This window comes from Stenella coeruleoalba, assembly GCF_951394435.1.
Source record: "Stenella coeruleoalba genome assembly, chromosome: 1".
Lineage (NCBI taxonomy): Eukaryota > Metazoa > Chordata > Mammalia > Artiodactyla > Delphinidae > Stenella > Stenella coeruleoalba.
In genome coordinates this window covers 33140425-33160173 of record NC_137169.1, presented here as the reverse complement: position 1 = coordinate 33160173, position 19749 = coordinate 33140425, and the positions used below count along the sequence as shown (strand labels likewise).

General features: G+C 37.2%; 1 protein-coding gene across 9 annotated transcripts in view; it reads left to right on the top strand.

The window, feature by feature from the left end:
- The window catches only part of SCMH1 (Scm polycomb group protein homolog 1), a 189851-nt gene that overhangs the window by 41096 nt on the left and 129006 nt on the right, over window positions 1–19749 (top strand). For 3 of the 9 annotated variants that reach the window (XM_079938928.1, XM_079938919.1, XM_079938920.1), the window contains exons 2-4: window positions 2856–2933; window positions 15520–15588; window positions 16028–16051. In XM_079938928.1, the coding sequence (XP_079795054.1) occupies window positions 2909–2933; window positions 15520–15588; window positions 16028–16051 (118 nt within the window). In that variant the 5' untranslated portion in view covers window positions 2856–2908. Of the gene's footprint in view, window positions 1–2855; window positions 2934–11083; window positions 11214–15519; window positions 15589–16027; window positions 16052–17000; window positions 17153–19749 lie in introns of those variants that run through there. The other 6 variants (XM_079938924.1, XM_079938925.1, XM_079938922.1 and 3 more) reach the window with 4 other exon arrangements.

The following is a 19749-nucleotide window of genomic DNA, read 5'->3' as shown; positions in this document are numbered from 1 at the left end:
CCAGGAAAGGGAATGCTGTGACTCAAGGACTTAGTTTCTTGAAAGTCCCTGTGAAGCAATTTGTATTCCTGTTGTGAGATGGTTGAATGGAGCTGTCAAACCCTGATGCAGGTCCACCTGTTGCTTGTTTTTTTTAATTATAATTGTGTTAAAATATATATATATAACATAAAATTCATCATTTTAACCATTTTAAGGCATTAAGTACATTTACAGTGATGTATAGCCTTCACTGCTGTCCAACTCTAGAATTTTTTCATCATTTCAAACAGAAACTCTGTACACATTAAATCATCCCCCCCACCCTCTTCCCAGCCCCTGGTAACCTCTGTTCTACTTACTTTCTCTATGAATTTCCCTATTCTGGTTATCAAGTATAAGTGAAATCAGACAGTAGTTATACTTTTGTATTTGGCTTATTTCACTTAGCATAATATTTTCAAGATTGATCCATGTTGTAGCATGTATCAGAATTTTATTCCTTTTTATGGCTGAATAGTATTCCATTTTATGTATATGCCACATTTTGTTTATTTATTCATTTACTGGTGGACACTTGAATTTTTTCTACCCTTTCGCTATTGTGAATAATGCTGCTATGAACATTAGTATACAGGTATCTGTTTTAGTCCCTGTTTTCAATTCTTTTGGGTATATACCTAGGAGTAGAGTTACTGGGTCATATGGTAATTCTATTTTTTTTTTCTACTAATTACTGTCATTTTCTCACAAATAACAAACAATGAACAATTGTGCGATTCATGGCTAGTTAGTAGCCGGGAGTTTAGGTCTACTTGAAGCTTCATTGAAAGCACTGGGAAATACAAAATAGCACCACGGGCCAAAAGGAAATTGGATTGCACCACTTGTCCCTAAGATAGACCCTAATAATGTTGAGAGTAAAAGGATTCCATAATGTGAGGCACCACTGAAACACAGGCAAATTCTGGAATGCTTGAAAGGGCAGAAATCTTTGAAGGCAGACAAGTCCAGCCTACCAGGGAATATGGGCCTGGAGGATCAAGCCTCACGACTCCACGAGCAATGACGTGCAGACACTCTGCAGTAGAAGTGTTGATGGGTGGTAAAAAGTGTGGTGCCCGGGCATTACAGCAAGAGAATGGTCACCTTCAGAACCTTGAAAAGTACAGTAGTACAGCACAACAGCTGGCATACAGGGGCTGGCATCGAGTGAACAGGCAAGAAGTTACCGACTGGAGGAAGGAGAGGAGGTGGGAGATGGTAGAGCTGAAGGATCGTCAGCAATAGGAGACGGAGGGCAACCTGCAGTTTCACTCGTGCCTGACGTTGATGGCACAGGTTCTGGTTCCTTGCTGGATTCCATTCTGTCTACCCTCTTGAAAAAAACGATCCAGTGATGTCTGGGTAGTAGCTTGTTCGCAAGGTAATTCTATTTTTAACTTTTTAAAGTTTTCCACAGCAGCTGCACCATTTTTTAGTCCTACTAGCAATTCACAAGGGATCTAATTTCTCCACGTCCTTGCCGACACTTATGATTTTCCTTTTTTTTTCCCTTCATAATAACCATCCCAATCATCCCAATGGGTGTGAAGTGGTATCTTATTGGGACTTTCACTTGTACTTCCCTAATGATTAATGATGTTGAGTATCTTTTCATGTGCTTATTGGCCATCTATATAGATAAATGGAGAAGTATCTCTTCAGGTCCTTTGCCCATTTTTCAGCTGGGTTGTTTGAGGTATTTTTGTTATTGAATTGTAGGAGTTCTTTATAAATTCTAGATATTAGTCCCTTATCAGATAAACGATTTGCCAATATTTTCTCCCATTCTGTAGGTTTTCTTTTCATCCATGTGATAGTGCCCTTTGATGCACAGATTGTTTTTCATTTTGATGAAGTCTGATTTATCATTTTTCTTTTGTTGCCTGTAATTTAGATGTCACATTCCAGAATCATTGCCAAATCCAGTGTCACGAAGATTCTCCTCTATGTTTTCTTCTAAGAGGTTTATAATTTTAGCTCTTAAGTTTTGGTCTTTGATGCATTTTGAGTTAATTTTTGTATATGGTGTAAGATAAAGGTTCATCTTCATTCTTTGGCATGAGGGTATCCAGTTTTCCTAGCATCATTTGTTGAAGAGTATCCTTTTCCCATTGAATGGTGTTGGCACCTTTGTCAAAAATCATTTGATCATATATATTAGGGTTTATTTCAGAGCTCTCTATTCCGTCGGTCTGTATGCCTGTCCTTATGCCAGTACCACACTGTCTCAATTACTGTAGCTTTGTAGGAGGTTTTGAAACCAGGAAGTGTGAGTCTTCCAACATTGTTCTTCATTTTCAAGATTGTTTAAGCTGTTTGAGATAGCATGTGAATTTTAGGGTGGCTTTTTCTATTTCTACAGAAAAGGGATTTTGATAGGGATTGTCTTGAGTCCGTAGATCACCTTGGGTAGTATTGTCACCTTAACATTAGTCTTCTAATTCATGAACGTAAATGTCTTTCTACTTCTTTCTTTAATTCTTTCAGTGATGTTTGTAGTTTTCAGTGTGCAATACTTTAGTTTTGTGACTGTTAATCTTTCTCACAGTGAGTTAATAGAGTAACGTTCTGGTTTATCCATTCTTATTTCATGACCTGTTAATGCCCTGAAGAATCTGTTCTATTTTTAACAGAATTGGGGTTCTGAACTCGAAAAGCTGAGGGAAGGATCCTGGAAACTGGAAACCTAACTATATTACTGCCCTTGGGAAGCCCTTCTAGGTGTTCAGCCTGCTGGTTTCTTCTGATTAAAACCTAATTTCACTGCAGGTCTCCTTCAATCTACAGTAGTTCACATTTCTAATTTTTTTTTTTTAATCTTTTGCTTCTAGATGTCTCCATCTTGCTAAGGAGGAAATTCCTATTGGGTATAGCTGATGGTACCATGCAAAAATCAGATCCTCGAAAAGGTCAGAACCTGTTCTTATATGTAATAGAAATGGAGAGTTACCTTCTGTCAGGCTGTGTGTGAGTGTATGTGTCACAACAAGCTGTTTGAGTAAATAAAAAAATCTCACCCTTTCTTGCCAACTTACCCTGCAATTTTCACAAATCCTGCACATCATTTATACAACTCTTTTATAGTTTGCAAAGTACTCTTCATGTAATTATCTCAAATAGTCTTTACTGTAAGCTTTTGAAATAGGGACTGTTGCTATTCCTCTTTTATGGAAACAATGAAGGGTTAAGAGACTTATTCCGAATGTTGTTACTATAAACTGCAAGATTTAGTCCTGAATCTTTTGCTTCTAAATCTTACCCTTCTCACTACATCACAAGTTCATAATCATTATTTAGATTATTTAGTTCATATCATTAGTCAGAATTTAGTAGATATGTAAGTTTGGATGCTCTGTGAACATTGGAAATAATATATGTAAAAGTTAAAATAATATATGAAAAAGTTAAAACCCCTTTATGGGTGTAAAATATAATTAATAAATCAGATCTTGATATTGAATGTTTAAATATAATCTTTGGGATGATACCAGACTCCTTATTGTGTACATACCATTGTCTTATTATGGCAAATGAGGCTCTTCGTTTGCTGGTACTTACCTTTGTATTCTCATCTTCCTTAGTTCCTGTCATTTGTCTCTGTAGCTTACCCTACCACTTTCCTTCTACAGCAGCTGCTGGCTGTTGTCCAAACAGATGGGCCATTTCCATGTCTTAAGTACTATATTCCCTTTGCCTCAAATGCCTATTCATCTTTCTTCTGACAATCCTAGCTTAACTTCATGTCCTCTGTGAAGCTTTCCTCCTCTCCCCAAGCAAAGGCAATCATTCCTTTCTCTTTTCTCAGAGCACTTTGTGTAGCAAATCTCTCTTATAGCAAAAATCACATTGTATTATGATAGTGTATTTGAGTTGCTGTCTATCCTACTAATCTGTGAGTTCTTTGTGAGCATAGACTGGGACTTATTTGTCTTCATGTTCTTAACACTCAGTGTTACTCCTAGGCTTAGCTACGTTTTGTTTAATGAATGAAATAACAGCTTTCCTTAAAGGATCTGTACACTAATCTAAGTGGGAGACTGACCACGTAAAAAATACTCAGAAGTTTATAACTACTTGTAAATGAATATAGTACATACTTGAAGTAGAATAGTGGAATGATCACAGCCAGGCGGAGTTATTTAGGGAAGGATTCCTCTAGATCAGGGATCAGTAAACTATGGCCCATAGGCCAAATCCTGCTGGCTGCCTGTTTTTGTAAATAAAGGTTTACTGGAATATAGCCGTGTTCATTTGTTAATGTGTATGGCTACTTTCATGCTACAATGGCAGAGATGAGTAGTTGTAGCAGAAACCATATGTCCCATAAAACTGAAAATATTTACTATCTGGCTCTTTACAGAAAGTTTTCTACTCCCTGCTCTAGAAGATAGGTTTTGAATAGAGGTATGAAAAGAAGAGGAATGTGAATTGATGAAGCATGAGTGTGTATCATAATGCAACAAAAACAGCCATAGTAGTAGGAATGCCAAGTGGGAAAGTTTGACTGTAATCCAGTTTGTCAGAGAGAACTGCGTTGAAGAGATGAAATGTCAAGAATGCTTTGGATTGAGAAAGAGGAAACATAGAAATCTAATGAAAAGAAGTTGTCAAGTAAACACTCTGGGCCTATAGTAAGAAAGTTTCCTAAGTAGTAGTAGGGCATGATGATGATGCTGATGAAGGAGAAGGAAGCAGCAGTACAAATTAATATTGATTTGAGCATCCACTGTATGCCAGGTACTGTTCTATGTGCTTTTATATGTATCCTAGTTAAACTTCTGCAACTGTATAAGCTAATTGCTGCTGTTGTCTTTATTTTGCAGATGAGGAAACTGAGGCACAGGGGATTAAAGTTACTTAGCCAAGGTTATACAACTAGTAAATGAGAGAACCAAATCTGAACTCAAGCAGTCTGTCTGCAGAGTCTTCATAGTAGAGGAGGGAAATCTGGGGATATTTGGTAAAAAACAACCATAAGCTTGGAGTACGGTACCTAGTCTTAGTAATTAGGAAGTGTGCTCTCCCATCATGATAAAGAGAAAATGAACGGACTATAGAAGAATAATACTGGAAGGCAGAGGGTCCAAGTAGAAGAGTGTGCTATTGATTCAGCGGAATGGCAGGGAAAAAGAGGCAGATTCATTACACAGTGAGACACGTTATACTGTTAGTCATTGAGTTTAACTTTGGTGAGGCCAGAAGGCAGTTAACTTTCCTTGCACACATGAAAGCTGTCTTAAAATGCCTGAAGAGCTGGCTTACTCAGTTGAGATAGAGATTAGCAATGGTTTTCAAGGAGCTAGAGGGCATTCACCCTCCCCACAACAAGTATATTACAGTCAATTCAGTGCCCACTCTACACCTGAGTATATTAACAGCCGATGGAGGTGTCAAATCGTAACACCCCATTGCCTCTCATTCTGTGTTGTTCCTGTAGGGGAACTTGTTCCTGTCCAACCCCCATCACTACTGTGATAAAGATTTACCCCCTTGGACCACTTTTCAAAAACGTATGCATGTATGTATTAAAGTAATATATATGCAGTGTAAAAAAATTACCAACAGAAGTACACCAAAGAGAAAGTTTCCCTCCCATCACCATCTTGCTCTCTAGAGAGAACCTCTATTAAAATTTGGATGTATGTGAAACTACTGTTATGGATGGAAGTGCTCTGGGATTCCCTCATGGTTGCTGAGATAGAAAAAATATTGAGAATCACGTCCCTAAAGCCAAGGTCCACTGCCAAGAATGGAAGGAACTTCCGGGGGAGATGTGGGATCTTCATCACTAGAAGAGTAAGCAAAGACTTGGTAGGGATGTTAGAAAGAAGATTCAAGCATTGGCTAGGGTTAGTGGAGTTAGAGGCAGGGAGAGGAGAAGGCATTGAGCTAAATGACTTTTAATATTCCTTTCAAACCTATACTTCTGTGTTCATACCAACAGACTGATTACCCCAACAGACTGAGTGGAGGACAAAGTGATAAGAGAAAATCCAAAATATAAAATCCAAATTTATAGAACAAGTTACTTTGCAGCAAACATTGAACTTATTTTTTTAAAGATTTCTTTTAACTAACCATTTCGGTGTGTTCAAAATGTACTTAATTTTTTATTAAAAATTCTGTTTACACTTAACCTTTCACTACTATATTTACTGTGTAAAATGAAGGTGGCACACATTGTTCATTATTCCAAAGAAGGAAGATGTTTCATAGTATCTGCTAGGTTAAGCTGTGGTGCATAGGGAGGAAATAATTGAGCTGGGTCCCTAGTGCTACTTCCCCTTCAGACTCATAGTATAAAGGAAATTAAAGGGGACCTTAATGTTCCCTTTAATGAATAGCAAAGTTCAACCCCTTCCTTTTCCAAATGAGGAAAATAAAAACCAAAGACGATATCTTACCAGCTCAGAATCTCACAATAGCCTAGCTGGACTCTTAAAGATTAGCGATAAAGTATATAAAGTGCCTGCCACAGTGCCAAGTATATGGTAGATGAAGATGCAGAAGGGAAATAAGATCATGGTGATGGTACTGATATTGTTGTTATTTCTTCTGCCCCCCCATCACTCTTCTGTAAGCCTTCAGAGAGAAAGTTGGTAATGTAGATATGTACACTGTCTATGCTGCAAACCTAAAGTTGCACAGTGTTGTAATGATGAAAGCAGGAGCTCCATACCCCCATAAAATTATAGGCTGTCAGATTTGGGCAGGACCTTTAAAGGTTACCTAGTCCAGCCTCCCTCCTCCTTCTCATGATTTAGTATTTCCACCAAGAGATTATCTTACTTCTACTCCTATGCCCTCAATGATGGCAGATTCATACCTTCCCTTCCCAGAGAGTTCATTCCACTGTTGATTACCTCCGACTGCCAGCAAGTTCCTCCTAGTAATGAGCTGAAACCTGTCTACCTATAGGTTCCACCCACTGATCCTAGTTCTCTCCCTTGGGGTAATTGAGCAAGCAAAGCAAATCTCTTCTCTACATGAGAATGCTCCAGATATTTGCAAACAACTTTCCTGTTTCCCCTGAGTCTTCTCTTCTCCTAGTTAAACCTCCTCAGTTTCTTAAACCCTCAGTATCCTTGTTGCTTTCCTTTAAATGAGATTGTATGCCTGTATCTTATTCAGAGTCTAGGACCTCAGTTGGAACATAAAGCTCTACCTTCAAAGTGTTCTAACTGGCAGAGTAGGAGATCCCATACTGTCATCTGCTTCATTCCCAATATTGACTGGAATGACGATGGTGGTGATGATGGTGGCACATTCTTTATTTCATGATATCAGATCCATATATGTCTGCCAGGAGGTATGATGTGACACCGTTAGTACCACTAAACTTCTTCCCTGTTCAAGAAACATGAGCCAGAAGCATTCTAAAAACGTTAGCTTGTTCTGTGTCCTGGATCACACCCCCTGGAAAGGTTAACATTATACATAGTTGAAGTCTAGTAGGATTACCTGTAAGACAAAAGGGAGTTATGGCTTTTCTGCATTTTCATTAGCCATTCATTGCTAGCAGTTTTGCTTGTTAAAGGAATATTGATGTTCTCTGGGGTTCTTCTCTCTGTGTGCAAATGCAGAGATATATAATTGCTATAGAGGGAATGGGGGTAGGGATGATCACTAAGAAGAAATCTGTTCCATCTTCTTTGTTCACATCTGCTACATGCACAAGACAGGATTTATTGCTGTCTTTGAGAAAGGGATTGCCTGGCTTGCTTCCTTTCCCCCTTCTTCTGGCAGATCATCCCAGAGGAATATCACCATCTCAACACCGTTATCTCCGAATGGAGTAAAAGTAAATGAAGAAGAGCTGGAGGCAGAGAATCAGCTGAGAGGCACTAGGAATACTTTCTCATAAGAGGGCATGGCTAATCAGTGGCACAACCCAGACCAGTCCCTTTTCTGTCTCCTGCCTCCCCTGTAGCTTGTCCTCCGTGACCACAGTGGGACAGGTGTTCTGCTTCCAGCTTTTCTGTTTTGATCTCTGCTTCTCAGCATAGGATTATGGTTTATTAAAACCACAGTTGCTCTCTACCACTGATGCAGTTGTCTTGTCTTAGTGCATTTTCAGAAGTACGTTTGATTTTTCTGTTTTCCAGTTTTCATTTCTGAGGGAAACATTCCTCCTTCCCTGTTCCCTTCTTCCCTTCCTGCCTATCCCCACTGTCTCATTAGTATGTGCATGTAAGCCTGCATTAGTTCTTTTACATTTTCCAAGCTCTATGAATATTTGAAACATGGCACCTATGGACGTCCTCCACTTAATCTAGTTTCACCTCGTTAAATCCCAGATATGCCTCATATTATTCAGCATCCAGATCAAGCTCATAAGCATCAGTGCTTCAGTTTTGCTGTAGGAAAATGGGTAGACTGTCCAAGCTGGGCTATTTTATGTTAGAAGCATTTGTTAAGATTTATCTTTGTTAGTTTTTTTTGCTTTTGTTTTGTTTTGCTTTTGAGGAGAAGGCAGTGTAGTTAAGAACATAGTTCAGGTTCAAATCCTGGCCTTTCTACTGACTGTAACCTTTCAGAAAGTTATTCAACCTCTCTGAATATTATTTCCTCATTAGTAAAAAGGGGCAATGATACCATACTAAGTGGTATCATACTAGTGAGGATTCAACAAGATGGTGTTATTGAAATACTTAGCACGATATCTGGTACGTAGTAAACACTTAAAAATAATAGCTATATAATGTTAATAATTAGTATTATTACTGTTGTTAATATACAATGATAATTTACAACTAAGTTTTTTCTTAATATAATATATGAAGAATTTTTTTGACTTTTCCTTGCTTCGGGGGATGCTCTATTGTGCTTGTTTTATCACATTTTGAAAGGATGCTTCCATGGCCTTGTAGATTTTTCTACTACATGTTATCTTTCCGTCAAGTGTTTCCAGAAATACCGGAGTCTTTATGTTCTGTAGATTTGCAGTACCCAATACAGTAGCCACTGGCCCCATGTGTCTATTTAAGTTTAGGGAGCACTAAGTACAATTAAAAATGCAACTCTTTAGTCACACTAGCCATATTTCAAGTGCTGAATAGCCCCATGTGGCTAGTGGCTACCAATTGGATGACACAGATATAGAACACTTCCATCATCACAGAAAGTTCTATTGGACAGCATTACTTTAGATATTACTAGAATATGCTCTTGTACTCTTTTCTTAGAAATCAAAGAGGGTATATTTTCTAGAATTCCAGAGATTACTCTCTTAAATGTTTCAGTGCTCCAGACACATCCATTTTAAGGATTCAGGTTACTCTTCTTACTCTAGCCCCTTAGTGTCATTAACTGTCTTTTGGAATAAATACAGGCACTTTTACTTCTCCTGAGAAGAATGCATTACCAAAGTTTTTAAAGGTCCCAGTCTGCAGAAGAGGAGGCCAAAGGGAGAAAGGACAGAGCAGAAGTAATTCTAGCGAATTACTAGAGAATCCATATGTGAATATGAGAATCCATAGGGGCTAACTAGTAACAGGAGGTTCTAATGTCCTATGTCCTTTTTGTAAGTACATACATTGTATAAGTCAGGATCTGAGCTTTCCCTCTGAGAAAGGTAGTAAACAGCAAGTTTTCCTTTAATGATCCCTGTTATCTTTATTATGCACTTTTAAAGCCATTTTTTCATTTGCTCTTCACAGCAACCTAGTGAAGCAAGTAGCATTGGGATGAGCATCCCTACTTTACTGATTTAGAAAACACAGGTTCAATGCAATTAACAACTTGCCTAAAATCGTCAAGGGAAAATAGTCTTGCAATTCAAAACAGGATAAAATTTTAACTTCCAGTTTGGTTTTCTTTTGTTGTTTTTATTTTGTTATGCTCTATTTTACCACCAGTCAGACTGTAGTAAAAGGAAGAGTGAGGATTCTTTAGGACAACTTGAAAACTGAATAGTGTTATATGAGGTACTCTTAAAGAACTGCTATAGCTTCATTTGTCCTATGACCATGTGTATTAGTGTGTTTGGACTGCCATAACAAAATACCACAAGTGGGGTGGTTTAAACAACAGAAACTTATTGGCTCACAGCTCCTGAGGCTAGAAGTCCAAGATCAATATGCCAGCGGGGTTGGTTTCTGGTGAGACTTCCCTCCTCGGCTTATAGACAGAGCACCTTCTGGCTTTCTGGCTATGTCCTCACCTGACCATTTTCTCTGTATGTGTTGGTGGCAGGGGTGGTTGAGAGACAGAGACAGAGACCAGTCAATCTCTTGTACGCTTCCTTTTCATTAGCACACCAGTTCTATCAGATTAGGGCCCCACCCTTATGACCTCATTTTACCTTAGTTACCTCCTTAAAAGTCCTGTCTCCAAATACAGTCACACTGGGGGATTAGGACTTCAATATACAAATTTGCGGGGGTGGTATGTAATTCAGTTTATAACGCCGTGTTAATGTATTTTTAGTATCTTTTGATTTTTTGGCCTAACCTGGTTAGTTGGAAATTTGGTATTCGCCTGGGACCAAATGTGGCAAATATCTGTATTTTTTATTTCTTTTTTTTTTTTTTACATCTTTATTGGAGTATAATTGCTTTACAATGGTGTGTTAGTTTCTGCTTTATAGCAAAGTGAATCAGTTATACATATACATATGTTCCCATATCTCTTCCCTCTTGCGTCTCCCTCCCTCCCACCCTCCCTATCCCACCCCTCCAGGCGGTCACAAAGCACCAAGCAGATCTCCCTGTGCTATGCGGCTGCTTCCCACTAGCTATCTACCTTACATTTGGTAGTGTATATATGTCCATGCCTCTCTTGCGCTTTGTCACATCTTACCCTTCCCCCTCCCCATATCCTCAAGTCCATTCTCAAATATCTATATTTTTTATTTCTGTGAATATTGAGGCTTAGTTCAATTTAACCTGTGGTACTTAGCATAAAGTACTATCCAACCCTGAGATATTCTAATAAGCAAAAACATTATATCTAAATGTCCTACTTTTCTTATAATGTAGTCCAATTTGTTAGTACCAGTAAAGTCTCAGTCCTTTACAGGGTAATAAGTGTCCCCCTTCCTCCCACTCCCATTTTACAGATGGAGAAATTAACATACAGAGAAACTGACTTGTCAGAGGTCAGAGCAAGGTATTGGTGGATCCAGGGGTAAATCCCAAACCTCTTAACTCCCTGACCAGTTTTTAGTCCATTGACTATGCAACCTAGCGGTAAGTATATTTTTACCCCATCCTGGAGGTAAGAGGGGTTAAGAGACTTGGCAAGGAGTGAATTTAAGGAATTCCTCACTACTAATTATGTCACTCGTTATCTTTTTCTTTTAACCATGATGTCTTTTTTGTCATTAGCATCAGTTTTCAAGGTTGTGAGAGGAGGTTGGAAGTTTTGCTTTTTAAATACCTAAAAATATTTCTATAACAGTTCAGCCAGACTAGAGATTATTATTAAGAAAGGAAAGAAAGGAAAACTTATTATTTAATGAATTTGTTCTCTGTGTTAGGCACTGTGCTAGACATTTTGTATTATATTTCTTAAATGTCATTAAAACTTGTCATTTCTGGAAGGTATGCATTCTTGCCTTTTTTTATAGTCACTTTTTTACTAGTATTAGTTGAATTTAGTAGAAAACTACCTTACAAACGTCAGGGTTTAGATTCTAAATAAAATTTTAGTATTGTAGAAACTAAGAACCTTATCAGAAATCTTTAAAGATAAGATCTCTTTATGTTTAAGCACAGTTTTCTAGTTTGTTGTGTCTTAACCCTTACTTGGTTTTTACTTAGGTGGGATGACTTGTTTTGTCTGAGATTAAATCAAGCTTGCTCTTCCACTTGACACAAAATCATATTTTCTGTAAAGCCTTTTCTTCTACCTCTACATCTGAAATAGTTAGAATTCTTTTAATTACTAAGCAGGTTGAACAACCAAGCCATGTGGAAAACAACGGTTTAATGAGCCTCCAGAACCAAGATCCCATGAGCCATTAGTGTATTCTCTCCTCCATCCCTCACCTCTGCTTCTTGCCCATTGGCTTCTTGCTTGTAGATCTGCTTTCTCAGATATAGTAAAAATTATAGCCACTGACATTGACCACATTTCACTTTTCTTATCATACACTTGGCATGCCTTCAGCTGCAGCTACATTGAACTACAGTTGGACAACATGGCACTGTCCAATAGTAATACAATGTAAGTCACATATGTAATTTAGATTTTTCTAATAGCCACATTGCAAAAGGTGAAAAAATAAGGGGGGATTTAATTTTAGTAATATATTTTATTTAATCTACTATATCTAAAATACTATTTTGACATGTAACCAATATAAAAATACATAATGAGCTATTTTGTATTCCCTTTTTAATACTCAGTCTTCAGAATCTGGTATATGTTTTACAGTTACGGTAAATGTCAATTCAGACACTAAAGTTTTATCAGAAATACTTGATCTGTATTTAGATTTCAAAAAAATCTATCGTTGAAAAACTAGATTCTCATACCCAGTTTTGTTCCAAACACACTTAAAAAATTTTCCCAATAACTGCACCAAATGTCAATTTTTGAATTTAAGTTAATAAAAATTAAAGCAAAATTAAATTTACTTCCTTAATGACACTAGCCACATTTCAAGTGCTCAGCAGCTGCATATGGCGAGTGGCTACCATGTTGGACAGAGCAGGTCTGACATAGTGTTTCACGGCATCATTTCTTTCCTTACCTAAAATAATTATGAAAAATTTTGAACACAAATTCAGTTATGATACCCTAATATCTTTTGTCTCTGTCAGCAATTTTTAAGCCTGATCAAGTTTGTAATCTTTATTCATGATTTAGAGAAGAACAAACATTAACAGTTTACTAGAAAGACTGGCGACATCACACCAGGAGAAAATGCAAACACTTGGAGTGGGACACTGGCCAGTGTGACTAGAGTGTAGTGGAAAAGGGAAAAGTCATAACAGACAAGATCACAGAAATGGCAGTAGCCAGATCCTGCCTAGCTTTGTAAGGTACCCTTCACTCAGTGGGAAGTTATTTGAGGTCCTTAAGCAGATAAATGACATTATCTGTCGTGTGTTTTAAAATGCTCACTCTGACTTTTCTGTGGAGAATAGGTTGGAATAGGGCAAGAGTAGAAGCAGGAATACAAGTTAGCAGGCTGTTGTAACAGTCCAGATAAGAGATAATAGTGACTTAAACTAGAGTGTGAGTGGTGAAATTAAGAGCAGTGGATGGATTTGGGATATGGCCCGACAGAAACTACTGATGGATTGAATTTGAGTGTAGAGGAAATAGAGACATCAAGGATAATTTCAAGGATTTTTAGCTTGAGGAGCTAGGTGATGGAGATGCCATCTCCTGGTTTGGGGAAGACAAAAAGGAGAACAGCTTGGCAAGAGATAGGGTTCTGTTTCAGCCATGTTAAATTTGAAATATCTGATTGATAACCATGTAGAGGTGGCCTAAAGGTAGTTGTACATATATGTTAAGCGTAGAATTCCAAGAAGAGGCCAGTGCTGGAAATATGAATTTGGAAGAAATCACAGTGGAGTGGTGAGCAGTAAAACCCTATTTGAATGAAGACATAATGTGAGTAAGCGAGGAGGCAATAACTTATTGCCTTTAAGACGACTCTTAATTTCCCATGAAGGAGAGCAGAGAAATTGAAAGATATAGCAGGAAGCATATAAGTGGAATTAAGAGAATGTTGGGCGAGAGCATGTTTGTTTGGGGTTTTTGTGTGTTTGTTTTGATAGGAGATGATGGAGCAGTAAGAATACTGATGCAAACGCTCTATTAGAAGTGAAATACTTGCAAAGTCCTTAAGAGGATGAGAGGAAATGGGATCTGGAGAAAAATTGTAGGGTGGACTGTTGATTAAAAACAGAGACGCTTCATCCACAGCAGCAGAAGAAAAATCAGAAAGAATGATGAATAAGTAGATTCATTCCTTCACCAGATATTAACTGAGCACCTGCTTCTATACTATGCTTGGGGATATACCACTAAACAAGATCAAGTCTGAGTCTTCCTGAAATGAATGGCATATAGAAGGTTCATATTATTTTTGTTTTCTCAGTGAACGCTGAATTAACGTCATCCCCTAAGAGTGAAGGTGAAGGAGGGAATATTTGTAGCATGAGGAGAGAGAAAAATATATGAATTTATTTTTTTGGAAAGGAGAAAAGCAAACATAGTAGGGAAATGTGGCTTGATTTCTGGACAGTGTTAAGTAAGTAGCATTTGAGAATTGTAGCCATGAGTTTAAGGTGAGACCAGTAAGCTTGCACTTGTTTTTCTTTAGCACTCGTGAGCTATTGGACTAGGCATGATATAGGTGGATAAGTGGTTTTAACCAGAGATAGGGTTGAGGCTTTACTAGGCAAGTTTCACAAAAAAAAAAGAGGTGGGAAGGAGTTAAGAGTATTTGCCATGGAGTGATTTTAGTGAGGAACCATGGAAACTGAGCTGGGTAAGAAGAGAAGTGAAAACATGATGGGTAAATAATGGTGAGAAAGTGGTGGGGTCAGTAGGTGAATCTAAATTTTCAAACAAGGAAAAGGTATAGAAGTAATATATACTCTGTATAGAAAATTTGAAAATATTTGAGGTGAGAAAGAGGAGAAAAACAGTACCACCATCCAAAGATAACCATTTGTTTATATTTGCTGTGTTTACTTTTGTTTTTTTTTCCTGGCGATAACTTTTTAGGGTTGTGTTAAGTTTGCTAGACCTTCCATAACAAAGGCTACAGATTGGGTCATTTAAACAACAGAAATTTATTTTCTTAAAGTTCTGGAGGCTACACGTCCAAGATCAAAGTTCAGCAGGGTTGGTTTTTTCTCCTTGGCTTGTAAATGTCTGTCTTCTCCCTATGTCTTCACATAGTCTTTTCTCTATCATTGTCTCTGTCCAAATTTCCTCTTCTTATGAGGACACCAGTCATATTGGATTAGGGCCCACCCTAAATTTAGATCTCATTTTAACTTAATTACTTCTTTATAGACCCTACCTCCAAATACAGTCACGTTCTGAGGTACTGAGGAATGAGAACTTCAATATGAATTTTGGGGGGGACACAATTCAGTCCGTAACATAGGCGTTGTTTGGTTTTTCAGTTTTTTACATAATTGTGATTATTCCTTGAATATAATTTTTGATCCCATATTTTACCAGATAATGTTATAACTTAAACATTTTCCCATTTTATTGTTTAGGCTTTGTAAAAATGTAACAGCTGCAAAATACTTTGTCAAGTGACAAATGTATTGCAATATCCTAATCAGTCTTCTGTTTTGAACATTTAGGTGCCCCCTCCACCCCAATTTTTTTGTTATTATAAACAATATTAAAGCTTTTTAAATAAAACCTCTTTTTGTATTTTGGATTATTTCCTTAGACTAGAATCTCAGAAGTTGATTATTTTATCAAAAACTATTGCAACATACTGCTGAATTGGAGAAGTATTGAATCTTGTACTTTCTTTCTACATGACTGTTTTCTCTCTTCCTGCAGTAATAGACTGGAATGATGTTAGAAAACATAAATATGGTCACCTATCAGAGTCAGCATCCCAATATCAAGGTAAGAATAAATCTATTTAGCATGGAAAAATTTAATTTGACATCTCTTACCATAAAACCTTTGTTTTTAGAGGTCTGAGTGTACCAAGAACTCACTGGTTAAAGCAAATATAGTTTGTAGAGGTACCTGTCAAACGCAATATGCTTTGTGTTGAGCGTGAAATCAGGAAATTTAGATTCTGAGTCCAGGCAATCTCAAATTAGCTTCATAGCTTTAAGAACAGTTGTTTATCCTCTCTGGATTTCCATCGTTTTTAAGAGTAAGGCAGAATTGGGTGGTGTACTTCCATAACTACTAGTAATGAACTGAGTATCTTTTAAAATGAGAGGATTGAACTACACAAACTCTCAAGCCCTATTTTACCCCAGAACTTCACTGTTCTGTCATTTTGGTGTGTTTGTCATGATGACTTATGCTGTAACATTTTTTTCTTTAATAGAAGCTACTGACATCCTGGAGCTAGGTAAGATATTTTTTTGTGTGTTTCTGTTAAATATGGGGAATTACTAAGCCAGGGATTAGATTGTAACTAGGTAAAGAATTCCATGTGTCTCTGTCTCATGAACTAGTGAATCCTGTGCTCTTGTCTGCCTGATGAGCCCACATAATTCATCTTTGCTGTCATGACAAACTCTCCTTATCAGGAGGCCACAGGCCACGCTAACAAAAAGGGAGAGAGGTGGTTAATTACATGAGTACAAGAAGGAATGGGAACTGAACCAAACTGGAAGTTACTTCTTAATTCACTAAATCCAGAGCTAAAACAAACCCCCATTGTCCATAAATCAGAATTTGTTGGGATTTTCCCAAAAGAAATTATTCATGAGATATATTGAACTGAAATTAAACCTAAAGATTTTCTAAATTTTTTAACTACATAAAAACTGAAATATTAAAATATCAAACAACAGGAGTCAGACTGATACTGCATTTGGTTTTCATCCCTGAATAGTGTACTTCCGCACTAGGATTTTAGAAATGAAACTAATGTTAATATTTCTCAATCAGCTTTCAGGGTTCCTATATAAATGTCAGTCTTAACTTCTTAGAGTCCTTTAAAATTCTGCATGTTCCTTAAATATTAATATCCTGATACCTTCATTAACTTCTGTTGAAGTATTGTTATATATTTTGTTATTGCAACTTCCTGTGTTCAGCCCTATTATTATCATTTTCTGTTTGCTCCCTCTTTCCTTTTCTTCCAGTAACATATTACTTTCATTGCCCACTGACAAAGAAGGTAACGTAAAGTAGTAGAACACTAGACAAGGAAAGCCAACTTTGCCACTTAGTAACTTTGTGACACTAATCCTTGGTTTTCTGATTTGTAAATGGGGATAATAATCCCATTCTACCTACTTCACAGGGTTGTTAAGAAGATTACATGAGCTAATGGATGTGAAAACATCTTAAAAACTCTCAAATACTTTTCAACTTTGGAGGATTATTATTTTCATTTGTTCAGCGACTATCCTCAGACTTTAAGTCAAATCTTGTGACATTCTTTGAAGTGAAGCATTCTATGAATATGAGCTGAAGAAATGAATGAAATGAAATAATGCAGGTAAAGGGCCTGACACTTGATAAACAATAAATGATAGTCACTTTTTATAATTCCTTAAAACTTTCCTCAAGCTTTCTAAGGTACTGGTGTGTGGTAAAAAGCATGGACATAAGAATCAGACAGGCCTTGGTTCAAATTCCTTTTCCCCACTTACCAGTTTTGTGACTTCAGGAAAGATGCTTAATCTTTCTGAGCCTAAATAAAACCCATCTTACTTAAACCTACTTTTCAGGTTATACTTAACAGGGGAAATATTGAACATAGTATGGCATGGTGCAGGCAAACAGAAGGCACTCAGTGATAGCTGCTGCTGTTTTGGGGTTTGTTGCTAATGTGAACGATAATAACAATTCTAGTTCAGTGACATTTAAGGTATGTTGTGAACAACATATTCTGTTGACAGGGAATTGTGAAAAGTGGATACTCAATTCAACATGAAGTACATAAAGTGATACTAAAATTTGAAAGTATGTTTTTCCTTGTGAGAGTAGAGGTAGCACAGCCAGGCATAGCCTCTGGTAAATTAATCTTGCATATTTCATTTTGTCCATCAAGCATAGAGAGTAGTCCCAAATACCAAACTGAAAGAAAATTCAGTAGATTTTTAGAATCTCAGAGTTTGGAAGAGGCCTTAAAATAATCCAACTTGACTCAACATTTCAAAATCCAGCATTTTGTGTTTCTTGTAAAATATCTTGTCTTAAACTCCCCAAGCAACTCACTTCATATTTAGACAGATATTTATTGGGCCAAAATCTGTTTCTTTGTCAATTCTATTAGTCCTTCCTATAACTTTTAGAGCCTTACGGTATAGGTTTAGCTGGTTTTTCACTCACTGGCCTCTAGTTATTTGAAAGCAGCTCTAAGGACTGCTTTCTCACTGCCACTCTGTTACTTTTCCTAGTTCAAGCAACCATCACCTCATACCTAGATTATTAGAAAATCTTCCTAACTAGTCTTCTGCCTGCAGCCTTACCCTCCTCGAATCCGTTCTTCACACTGCAGACAGAGTGACTCCTCCCACAAACCCTTTTGTGCTTCCTCTTCTCAGTAGTGTAGTATGTGAGACTCTCCGAAACCTGAACACTGCTCTTATCGACAACCTCTTTTCTAAACTGTCTTTATCTACCCAGTAGCCATACCAAAAGATTCAGGTTTAGAACTGCTTTTTCTCACTTCGGGGCCTCCATACATGCTTTTCTCTCTGTCTGAAACAACAACAAAAGAATTCCCTCTCTCTTTGGCTGACTCCCCGCATATCCTTTTACACTTTAACCAGAAGCTTAGCGGTTACTTCCTGTGGGAATCCTTCCACAAACCCTCCTATAGCACACTCCATCTCCAAGGGTAGCACTTACCCCAGTTTATTACAGTCGGCTGTTTAATCTCTATCCCTCAATAGATTGAAGCTCTATGAGGGCAAGAACAGTATTTTGATCATGGTTGTATCTCCAGCACAGTGCTTTGATACACAATATAAATATTTGTTGGATGGATGGATGAGACTTTGCTTTCTTATTCACGCTAAATGTTCATTATTCCTTCAGCTGGTCCTCATGTGACATGGTTTTGTGTCTCTTCATCACTTAGGTCACCATTTAGGCTTTGCTTTGTTCTATCCCTCTCGAAGTATAGCTCCCAGAACATTTAATTTCCCAGGTGTGATGTGATGTTACTCGTCCAGAAAAGAGTAGGACTATTACTGGTTTGCTTCTTTTCATTCACTCACTTTTCAAACTTTTATGGCGCCTCTATTAAGTTTCAGGCACTGGGTTAAACAGTGAAGATTTTTTAAAGTTCATAAAAGATATCCTCAATCCATAAAGACCTTACATAAATAATTATGATAATATGATGTAGAGAGTATGGAAATAAAAGTGTGAATAGGATGTTATAAGAGATTGGGAATGGTGGGATTTGTTTTGGGAAGACAGGTAAAGTAAAAATTCTTTTTTTGGCTTGGTGTTTTATCTTTAGATGATCCATTAAAAAACGTCAGGCTATTGAACTAAAAGGCCTATGGACCGTGTTTTAAGGATGAACTACTGTATATCTTATAAACTTAGCTTTGGACATTTTAGGATAACTGGGTTTTGTTAGTGCTGGTTATGCCAAAACTAAGTAATCATTTGAAAGTGCCAAGAAAACCTAGGGTTGAGGGTTATGAAAAGGACTTGCTCTATTTAAATTGATTGTAAAATTATATGAAACAAAGTGCTCCTGGTGCTGGAAGAGAGTAACTGATGAGAGGAACAGAATACAGAGTCTAGAAATAGATCCAAGTGTATATAAGAAATTAATGTATAATCAAGGTGACATTTCAAATCCGTGGGGAGAAGATGATTTGTTCAATAAGTGAATTTGAAGCACATTTATTGAACAAAAGTGAAAAGGAAAGCTGTATCTTTGCCTCATTTGTCTCACAAAATAAATTCCAAATAGATCAAACATTTAAATGTAAAAAAAAGAAACTTTAGAAATCCTAGAAGAAAACATGGGTTACTATTTTTATAATACTGAAGTGAGGAAAGCATGATATGAAATCAAGAAGTCATAAAATAAAAGACTGAGAAATTTAAGGGCAAATCCTATCAGAC